The sequence below is a fragment of the Leishmania mexicana genome, chromosome 33 (genome assembly GCF_000234665.1).
Source record: "Leishmania mexicana MHOM/GT/2001/U1103 complete genome, chromosome 33".
Taxonomy (NCBI): Eukaryota; Euglenozoa; class Kinetoplastea; order Trypanosomatida; family Trypanosomatidae; genus Leishmania; species Leishmania mexicana.
The window spans coordinates 1,044,602-1,055,758 of NC_018337.1; the positions used below are offsets into that span (position 1 = coordinate 1,044,602).

Sequence of the window (11,157 nt, forward strand, 5' to 3'; positions counted from 1 at the left end):
CGCTCTTCTTCTCCTTCGGTTTTTCTCACTATTTATTTATTTGTTTCGATTGAACAACTCCGCTCTTCTTCTTGTGTTTGCCATTTAGCATTCCAATATCACTCTGTTTCGCTGTCTTTGCTGATTTTTTTTTTTCGTTCTGGTTCGGCCCCCCTTCCACTCTCACCTCCGTGGATATCATCGCGTCCTCCTCCATCTTTGATTATCATTATTATTATTTTGTATGCCGATTGTATCCTAGAGCTTTCGCTGGCTCATCTCTTTCTTTTTCTTTTTTTTGTTCAGTTGTTGGTTGTTCTCCTCCTTTTCCGTAGTGGACGCGACTGCACAACTCGCACACAACAACAAACACGCAATCAAACACGACCGAAACGACGGAGGCACAACCGCGCGTGAACGCACGAGCGTACGGTACACGCACCCATTTGCGAGGTGACGGAAATCTTTATCTGCGTGAGCCGAGACGCAAGGGACTTGCCCAAGGGAAAGGATTCATTATCCAGGAGTCTCAGAAGCACCAAAAAAAGGAAAAATGAGCCGTCTTGCCTCTGCCGCATGCCCGCTGTCAGACTGCACGCTCGCGGTCGACAACGCTGAGAACATTCGTAACAGCAAGGATGCCACCCTGCTGGGCCTGAAGGTTGCCACTGCCGCAACAGTAATCCCAAGTACTCCTCGCCAACGTGCTCTACTGCGCAGTGTCAAGGCCATAAGCCGCGCGGCTGCTGCGGAGACGGTCACCCCGTCTGCGTGTCGCGAGCGTGTTTCCGGCTTCGCATACCACAAATACGTCGCCGCTTCGACGACTGCTGTGAACACCGCCGCAATGATGCCGCTCTCCGCCGGGTGTGTGGCCTATTGCTCCTCCTCGCTCGATAGCCACGTCTTCGCCAAGCCCTTCACGCCTGCCTCGGCGCCGCACCGGAACGACCCGTACTCGCCGTGCCTGCTGAAAAGCAGCTGCACCCCGGAGGACAGCTTCTACGCGTGCTACAGTGAGGTGGAGGAGACTCCCGAAGTGGTGGCGGTGAACCCTGCAAACACGCCGATCCGCTCGCACGTCGTGGGCCAGAAGGCTGCGTTGCCGACCGAAACCCAGGCGCTGCTCAAGTTGATGTCAAAAGCGACCGCCTCTTCGTCCCCCTTCACGTCCCCAATGGCGACGCCGCTGAGGACGGCGGACAGTATGGAGCAGTCTCCCGCATCTTTGTTAGCGGGTGGAGGACTGACGACAGCCCCGTCGTTGGCCTCCACGCCGGAGCGCGCCGCCTCGCCGTCATCCCGCCAGCCGCCTGCCACCTCGGCCCGTGTGATTCGCAAGGTGGTGAGCTGTGGCGTGGACCGCACCTCGGGTCGCCCGGTACCAAAACCGAAGGACTAGGTGATGATGGCTGCACGGACCGTGCTTTTCCTTCTCCTCGACGCTGAATTGCGCCTTCTCGCAGGAGGAAGAGAGACAAGCAGGGACGCGTGCTGATATATATATATATACATATATAGATCGATGCGGCAACGAGAGAAGCGGCGGATGTGCGGGGGAGTGAAGAGCGACCAATAGTGTCGCTCTGATTTCATCAGGAACTGCAGTCGACAAAGGCGAAGGGTCAACAGAAACAGCAACAACAAAAAAGGAGCCGAGAGGTCACAGGCAGGCGTGCGTTGTGTTTCCTTCGAACTAGTTTCGTTCTCAGCTGTTCGACGGAGTTCTTTTTTTCCCTGTGTGTTCACATTGTCATCCTCCCCATGCCTCACTCCGCCAAGCTTTTCCTTTCCCAACAAACACGCACTCTTATCGCAACCGCATTTTATTCTTGGACGCCTTCCACACCCCCTCCTCCTCCTCCTCCTCCTCCCTCTCGCCGCTTTTCTTTCGATTCTATTTGGCCCTCTCCCACGGTTTTTACGTTTGTGTGGTTGGTGCAGGTGTGCTTGTATTGTGTGTGTGTCTGCCAACGCGCCGCTGGTGCGCGTAGAGTATGGTGTCTGCGCGTTTGCTTTCTTTCGTTGTGTGTGTGTGTGTGTGAATGCTGTCATTTTTTTTCTTGCCGTCTTTCTTGTCACTTTTTCTTCCTGTACACGCACTGGTGATCCTTTTTCCTTGCTGTCGGCTCTGCCCCACTCCGGCTTCCTCTTCACATGCATATATGTGTGTATATATGCGTGTGCGTGTGCGCATGTGTCTGCTCGTCCGTCGCTTTCTGCCGTCGAGTCCATTGCGGTTGACGACCATGCCCATGGGAGGGAGACGTCAGGGGTGGGGTGGGGGTAGGAGAATAGGGGGAGGGGTTGCACGCGCACTCCCTGTATCTCGAAATGCAGGCGCATTCACACACGCACAAACGAGCTTTGCTGTTTTATTTCGTTGTCGTCCTTACGAATTGAACTACGCACCCCCCGTATCTCTCGCTTTCGTTTTTGTTTTAAAAGGTTTATCTGTTGGTTTCATGTTCTCTGCCGCATCATGTCTATCGTTGTTTTGTTGTTGAACACAGACATACACACTCTTCCTCCCTCTGCTTTTCTTCCCGTGTATGCGTGTGTGTGTGTGCGTGTGTGTGTGTCTGTGTTTTCTGTGATTTGTGTTCGACTAGCTTTCTAACGTTGCTTTTTTTTAGATCTCCCCCTTTTCTTCTGATTCTCTGTTTGCTCTTCTGTTAAAAACCCTTTCTCCCCGCCTTGCCTCTATGTCGTTCATCTTCTACGCGTGCTTCAGTGTGTGTGTGTGTCTTCCTGCCCTCCTGCTCTGTGTTCGTCGACATCGCAAGGGAGGTGGCGGAAATGAATGAGCCCGTGATGATAACGATGGCGGCGGACGGTGGTGCGACAACGCTTTCTTTTTCGTTTTTTTTTCGCGTCTTTTCTCTCTCTATCACGTACTCTAGCATTAACGGATTTTAGTTTGATTTTGCAGGCCGGAGAGGGGGCGGTGCTCCGTCTCTTCCCCCGGCTTGTCTTCGTTTCATTCATTTCTCTGCAGCGTTGTCTGCGACGCCTCTTTATTTCGAACTGTCCTAATGCTTTTTTTTTGTCCCCCCCTCTCCCTCACCTCTGAGTGGCACCCACACCACCGGCATAGCTACGAAGGCAGACGATGCACACTTGCTTACGCACGTTTCCATCTTGTTACTCTCTTCCTCCTCCTTTCCCCTACACATACATACACACACCCAACTACCATGCCAAGGCATTTTATACAACGGTGGTGTCGCTCTACCTCTCTGTGGATCTCATTTCCTTCTTTCTTCTCTTTCGTTGTCGGTGGCTTGTTCCTCGCTTGCATACGTAGATGTGCTTGTCTGCGTGTGCGCGCGGCTCTCTCTCTCTGTCTCTGGCTTGATCTTTTTTTCCTCCCTTTTTTCGCGCCTCTGGGTCACACGTGGTGCGAGAGTGCCTCTCGCTCTCCGAATTCGCCTCCTCTTTTTCTCCTTTGAATGGTCTCCCTGAGTGTCGACTCATCGTATATCGAACTAGCAACAAACGCCAAGAATCCATTACCCACATCTGTCTATGTGCATCGGTATGTCTGTGTGCTCGTGAGAACGTGTAGAGTGTGCCCTTCTCTCTTTTTTTTCTGTATTCTGATGCTCTCTTTTTTTCTTGGCTGTTCTGCCCTCCCTCCTCTTCTGTTTGGTGGTTCTTGCGGGTGTTTTGCGGTTTCGGGACTGGTGGGCCTGTGCGCCGTCCACTTCCATCGCTACACCTGTGGAGTCAGGTCGGACTGAGGAATGACAGCAACAACGAAAAGAAAAAAAACGCAGTGCCTACAAGTCTGTGCACGGGTTGAACTCCACTGAGAGATGTGCGAGTCGACGACGAGGGACGCGCAGGAAAACACGACAGTTATGTAGGGGAGCTCCTTGACGTTTCTCAAGAAAAAAAATTTGGCGGATGAGAGAGGGGGGAGTCTGTGTAGTTGTGAGAATGCGAATCATTAGTGAACCTCGCATAGTTGATGCATCTCGTCCCATGTTATCCCCCCACCCTCCCATCGCAGCCGTGAGCAGAAGCTTGGCGCTTCAAGGACATCGATGCTGTAGCCTTGTCTCTGCACGTGCCTTGCACTCACACAGGCAGATAAAGTGGAGGGAGGAGGCAACTCTCAGGAATCCAGGCTATTTTTTTTCTTCCCTTCGTGCTTTTCGTTTTTTTTTTTCGGGGGAGAGGGCGGAGGAGATGGAGGAAGATTACCATCACGCGCATTGCCACACGCCTAAACACACATACATACACACACATGTGTATGTGATGACTGTGCACGACGAGCGGGTGAGTGAATGAGGTGAATGCCAAGCCGACCAGATCCTTCATCTGGTAAGCGATGAGGCCAAACACACCTATGGGACAGGAAACAGTTCTCGCACGAGGCACGTGCGCCTTATCGAGCCAAACGGCTATGAGTGATGCAGGCCACGCTCTCCTCCCTGCCTTTCCCCATCTCCGTCATCTTTAGCACGACTGTGTTCTTCACATGATCATCTCCGATTCTTTTTTATGTTTTGCATTCTTTTTTTTATCTGGAGCTCTCCATTGTGTCTTTCTCACGGCCTCCCATCCCTGCACGAAACCGCACACAAGCCAACTCCGCACACTGTGGGTTCTCATTTTTTCCTTTTTTTGTTTACGCTGCGTTTTGTTTTTTTGCTGTTGCCGATTTTTATTGTTTTTTTTTTCCCCGTAACCGCTCTCTCCTTCTTCTTGTCGTAGTTCCTGCCTGACAGCCTCTGTCTTCTCTTCTCTCTGACGTGTGTGAGTGTGTGTGTGTAGGGGATTCACCTTGCATTGACGTGTATGTCGTTTCTCCAGCGTATGTGCGCGCGTTTGTGTGTGCCCGCCGCTCTCTGTCTCCTCTAAATTTTCAATTTCCTCCTCCTCTTCTTCGGATTTCTCCAAAGTCGATCTGTTCGTGCGTCTTTTTTCTCCTTTTCACATATGCATGCTCTGATGGGGGCGTGCCTTTAGACCGTGAACGCTGACAGCCAACTCTCGCGCTTTCTTTCTTGTGATTACCTCCTCCTCTCTTTCCTATGCGGACAGGCGAATGCACCGGTCCCTGGGGAAATAACGTTCTTTTCCTCTCGTATGCTTTACTTTGGTAAGCATTTCTCGGGACACAACGGTGCGACGAGATCGAGGGTTGACGAAGATGTTTTTTTTTCGTTTTTTTTTTTTCAGCGCAGAAAGCTGAACGGACGGGGGGGGGTCACCGCACTCTCGTCCCTATACAAAATCATAGCATATACGTGTATGCATACTCTTGTATAAGTGACGCACTCTATTCCTATCGGTATGACCTCGGTGTAAGCGGCACGATCGCGCACACCCCAGAAACTGGACCGAGGCTCATCGCCTCGGTGTAGCCCTCTCTCGCTGCTTGAAACGTTCACCTCTTTCCCTCACGCTGGCGAAGGAAGGAGCGCACCTCCGTAGATGTGTAATTTTCGTTTCAGGCAGCAGTAGCGAAGCGACAAGCAAAAAAAGAAATGAGAAATAAAAAAAACGCTACAAGGCCCAATTGTAGTGGACGACTATACGAAGATGGTGTTGCGCACACGCACACACGCACGCACATACGTATACGCGCGCGCGCACACACATACACGTGCATGCTGGCAAATTCAACGAGGCGAGAGGAAAAGAGGAGCCAGTGATAGATTCTACAAAAGAAGTTTGAAAAAAAAAACAAGAATGGGTGCATGCGCCGAAGCACACAGGCGCAGCAGCGACAATGCGACGCCACCGTCACCGTCGACTGTGGTGTCTCCATTTCGACGCAATGTGAGTGGTGTTCGCTTCCCTCTTCGTAGCGTGTGCAGATGTGCGTGCGCATTCATTTTTGTTCTCCTCTTTTGGCGTCTCACAAACAACAAAAATGTTTTCCCAACCCAGCAAGCGACCGAGCGTTCACAGACAATGGCCGAGGAGGGCGAGGAAATCGGCCACATAAAGCGATGAAGTAAGAACGCTCGATAAAATGAAAGAGAAAGGATGTTTTTTTTTTCCCTTTGTACTTTACACGGCTTCTTCGCTTGCGGCGTCTCCCGCCCCTCTTCCTCCTCCTCCATACCCGCAGCGAGCAATGAAGCTGTGGTGCGTTGTGTGTCTGTCCTCAGCACATACACAAAGCGCGCACGCAAGCGGTAGAAGCGTCCTTCTACGCGAACAGCAACAAAAAACGTAGAGAACGTGTGCCGAGTTCCCTGTATCATGGCTCGGTGGTAGACAACGGTGTCCTCGCGTGTGTGTGCATTTTACCTTTTTCTTTGTTTCTTATTTTCTTCTGTGCTTGTGTTTACTCTACTCCAAGCAGAACGTAAAGCGAAAGTGGGCACTAAAATACACCCTCTTGCGCTTTTTTTTTGTTGTTCGTCGGCGTTTCTTTTATTATTTTATTTCGGATGTTTTCTTCATCCCATCATTTGACGTGTGTTTCTTCGTTGTCATCAAAAGTGGTAGCGGATAAACACATGCAGAGAAGAAAACAAAAAGAGCGGGGGGGAGGAGGAGGAGGAAGAAGAGCAAGAAATGGAGACACGTGAAAACGGGAAAAAAAAAGATGCGGAAAACAACAACAACAAAAAGAAAAGGGCACACAAACTTGAGAACACGGTCAAACCACGTTTTGCTGCTTTTGTTTTGTGGTGCCTCTGCTTTTTTTCTTGTTTTTCCTTTTTTTTTACTGTTGCGTTTCTTTTTTTTTTTTAACGCCGTTTCTCCGGTCTTCTCAACGCCTCGCTCACCTCCGCTGGACCTCTTTCTTCTTGTGGCGGTGTCGGATCCGTTTTCCCTTTTGCGCTCCTTTTCTTAAATTTTTTTCTTGTGCTTGCTTGCTTCTTTTGACATGCTCTTTTTCTTTCCGTTGCGTTGTTGTTGTTGTCGGTGATTTGGAATTGCCTTTCTGAGTTTACCGCTGGTACCCCCCTCGGGCCCTCGCCTCCCTGCCCGCATGAGGTCGTTATCATCAGCCGTCCTTCCACGAGCAGTGGCCGCTACACGCTATACACAACACGAGTGCAGCCATGGCTCTCCCCGCCGATGTTTGACGCAGGCGGAGAAAAACGATGATGGAGCGACTTGTGAGGGCATGCAATGAAAGGTAAACTCGCCCTCTTCCTCCCTCCTCCCCACACTGGCGTGGGGTAGAGGTGTGTGTGTGTTCGTCGTTGCTTTCTTCGCGCTCTTCGGTGCTTTTCGCTCATTAGCTTTATTCTTTTTTTTTCTGCCGCTGCTCTCACGCTTGCCTCCTATGACGACTGAGTTCGAACGCATATTTTTCCCCGTTTTGGAAGTTCCTGCTTCTTTGTTTGTTCGACTGTCTTCAAGCACCTTTTTTTTGTGCCTCTCCAAGTTGCCCAAAGGGAGTGTGTGTCACCTCTACTGGCTCCGCCTCTCCCCCCTCCCCTATCTTGCCCCCCCACCCCACACACACGAAACACATCATTTCTCTGTGGCTAAAAAAAACACCAACAAAAAAGGAAAGAAAACGGGAACGAAAGAGCGGGCCGAGAAATTGCCGGGGCTGACGCATGTGTGTCTGTGCTTATGCATGCGTGATTGTACGCTTCTCTTTTTCTGGATACATCTCTGTCTCTCTGTTTTTTTTCTCTTTGACCCTCCTTCTAGTCGTCATCTCCATGCCTCATTCCACAGCTGTCTCCTCTCTCCCTGAGAGAGGCAGATTGGAGGAGGAGGAGGAGGAGGGGGCGAAGCAAGGAGGCGCACTCACTTTTTAAGATGATGTTTCCCCCCTCTTCGCTGACAAACAAAAAAGGGCGTTCGCCCTTTTGGCCCTCACAACGAAATGCGTACTTGAAAGGGACAAAGAAAAACAACAACAGCAAAAGATGCATGCTGTGTGCTCGGCATGCTGAACTTCCCTCCCTCCCTCTCCTCTCCCCACCGCAATGAGTCTTCTTCTGTCGGCGGGCAAACGGTGTCTGAAGAAGTCTATCACAGGCACACAAGCGAGGAAGTCGGTGGGCAAAAGCGGTGTGTTGAGGTGAGGCTGCACTCTTTTTCCCTGCTGTGCTGTGTCTCATGGTTTGTTTTTGCGCTCTCGCGTTGCGTGTCTGGTACGATGGGTCGTTCATGTTGTCTGATGCGGGAGTGATCAGACCACTCGAACGCACTGGAGAGGGTTGGTGAAAGGGAAAACAACAACAGAAAGGCAAACGGAACAGAGACACGCACGTTTAGGCCGAGGTTCCTGTTGTGGTCGTTCTGGAAAACAACGACGACCACCATCAACGCCACCAACCAACCAATGACCACACCTCGAAAAGGACAGAAAAAGAGCGGTTTCACTGTCTGTAGGACTGCGATACGTTGAATAATTGAGGTGGGGTGCATCGAGATACACCGAACGTACATAACACTTCCTCTCTCACACGCCAACGATCCTCCTGTCACTTCCCGTTCTCGAATCTCACCTTCTGTGTTAACTCGCACTGTGACAAGGTGGCGTTCGTGGATGCGTTGCAGAAGTGTGCGTACATTTGCTTGTGCGCGCGTGTTTTTGTGTTTCGCATCTGTGTCGGCTTCGTTTTGACGCAGGCGGTCCTTCTCTTTCCCCCACGGTTCTCTCTCTTCACGCTCCCCCGTTTGAACCGCATTCTGTTTTCTTGTCGTTGTCTCTCCCGTTGGCGGTCTTCCGTGCGGTTTTCCTTTTGATTCGCTTTCTGTCCGCTCGTACACTGTTGGCGTTTGATGTTAGTTGACGCTGCTCCTCTGCGACTCCCCCCGCGCCCTCCCTCCCTCCATCTGTCTGCTCTTTCTCTCTTTTTTTTCCTCCTCCTCGTTGGTTCTCTTTGCTTTCTACCTTTTTTTTTTGGCTTCTCTCCCTGTCTGTGCGTCTTCGTCTTTATCTTCATGTTTATCCCGTTGACCACTACACACAACCATGTCGCTCTCCACGTCGCCCCCCTTCCCCCTCCCCCATCTTTTTTTAGTTGTTGTTTCCCCATCTATCTGTATCTATGTGTCTCTCTTTTCTTTTCTTTTGCTTACTCGCGCAGCCAAAAAAAAAGAAATGAAATGTAGGGTGCACCACAGGAACTCTGCTTTCTCCCTCCCCCTCCTCTCTCTCTCCTTGTTCTCACCCTCTTTCCATATCCCTTCTGTGTACCTTGTGTGGTCTTTGAGTGTGTGTGGGGGATGGGGGTGGGGGCGTGTTGGGAAGAGAGGGGGAGTGGAGAAGGGTAGGAGGGGACACTCGCTCGACAGATCTGAAGCAATGAGAAGAAAAAAAGGGTACACATCCCCATACATAGATGTACGCAGGCAAGTGCTTTCTTTATATTTCTTTCGCGCTCGTCTTGCTTCTTCTCTCTTTTTTTTGCTTTCGTTGTTTACTTGCAGTGCGCTTTCTTTTTTGTTTATCACGTGAAGTGTGCTTGCTCTTCTCCGTCCTGTGTTGCGTTACCTCTTCTCTTTCCCCCTCCTCCTCCCTTTTCCGAATCAACGTCCGCATACTATGCTTTTCGTTTTTTTTCCTGTGTTCTTGTTTGCCGGTGCTTTCTCTTCCCGCGTTCTTTTTGTTCCCTGCGCGTGTGTGTGTGTGTGTGTTTTTTTTCGCCCATCTTTTTTTTTTGGTTACGTCTATCCTCCTTCTATAACGGACTCTCCCCTTTTTCCCCTTTCTCCCCTCACTTAGCTTCTTCTTTCCAATGTTTTTTTTGTGTTGTCTTCACTGGCTCTTCTCGCCGCACCTTTCCCCCTCCTCTCGATTATACTCGATCTCTCCCTTCCACTCCGTCTCTGTTCTCGTATAGCTTCTCTTCCTTTGCTTCGTCAACAACGCGTTTGTCTCCCATTTTGCACTGCATCGCATTTTTTTTGTCGTTCGTGTGATGTGCGTGCTTGACCCCCCCCCCAAGCGTTGCACCCTCCGCTTCCCTTTCTCACACGCAAACGCAAACGCAAACGCTGCTGCTGTGGTGCGCACCACAGCAGCCGACTCAGGCAGTGAAGTCGTCAATGCTCTCCGTGAGTGCACACCCACGCACATGCATACGCAGACACCGAAGGGAAGCGCACACACAAAAAAATGGCGAACACCGCTTCCGCACATGTTTTTTTTTAGTTGTTCTGGCAGGGAAAGTTATGCTCCTTTTTTCCCTTTGTTTCAGATACCCTGTGAGTCTATGTGGATGTGATGTGTGATGCATGCAGGTTTTCGACATCCACATCTCCTACGTTTCTCTTTTGCTATCTTATCTAGCTTCTTTCTCCACGCACGCTCAGTGAAGAGGATGCGACCGGTGCCACACGTCTCCTCCTCTATATCATTCAACCGACGAAGGCGCTGCCTCTTTTTTCGCGTTCGCTCTCCCTCTCCGTGCTCTCGACAGAGCGTGGCCTTTCCTCCCTTTGTTTCACTTCACATTTCTTCTAACTCTTTTTTCTTTTTCTTGGCTCTGCCGTCTCGGAGTCTCACCACCGCCCACGCGTTTGTTTGCAACGGAGAGTCGCTCTCCCACTCTTAAGGCCTCCAAATGTCGTGCTTCCCTCTCCTTCTTTCCCTTGCCGCGTCATTCGCCCCTTCCTTGGTTGCGTGCCCTCCGTCGATAAAAGAAGACAGCGACCTCCTCCTCTTCAGCCCAGTCCTCCCTTCTGTTGCTCATCCTCAGTGACTCCATTCTGCTCCCATCTTTTTTTTTTAAACGGTGTATTTTCGACGGCAGCGGCGCATATCTTTGCTCTCTTTGGTGATTGCCACCTTCGCAGCTGTCATCTACTACCGCAGAGTGAGAGAGGAGTAAGGTCTGGTCCGGGTCGGTGGCGGGCACGAGGCATGAAGCGGGAGGAGGGGTGGCTGGTCTCTTTTGTTGTTCTTGCTCATGTCTGGATACACGTGCATGCGCGTGCGAGAAACGGCGGTGGAAAGGGACGAAGACGGCGCACACACGACGTGTGAAGAGGTGCGATGAGAAAGGGATCAAAGGGATGGCCATGAGGGGAGCACAGATGCAGTGGCAGCCGTGACAGCAACAGCAGAGGGAATAAACCGGATACACACGTACAGTGTGGAAGGAAGAGTTCGACTGCCTACTTGTTTTTCGAACATCAAGAGCGGGCACTTTCTCCATTTTCTCCCTTCTGCATTACATTCCTGCCTCTTCTGCTGTCTCCCTGTTCGCGCCTCTCTCTCAACTCCTTCCC

General features: G+C 51.0%; 1 protein-coding gene across 1 annotated transcript; it reads left to right on the forward strand.

Moving 5' to 3' along the window:
- Positions 1–826: 826 nt before the first annotated feature.
- Positions 827–1,381, forward strand: LMXM_33_2740 (hypothetical protein, unknown function; the record flags this gene model as incomplete). The annotated part of the gene is made up of 1 exon (XM_003878782.1): positions 827–1,381. One exon carries the CDS (start codon positions 827–829, stop codon positions 1,379–1,381), a length of 555 nt encoding a protein of 184 aa, XP_003878831.1.
- Positions 1,382–11,157: the final 9,776 nt, after the last annotated feature.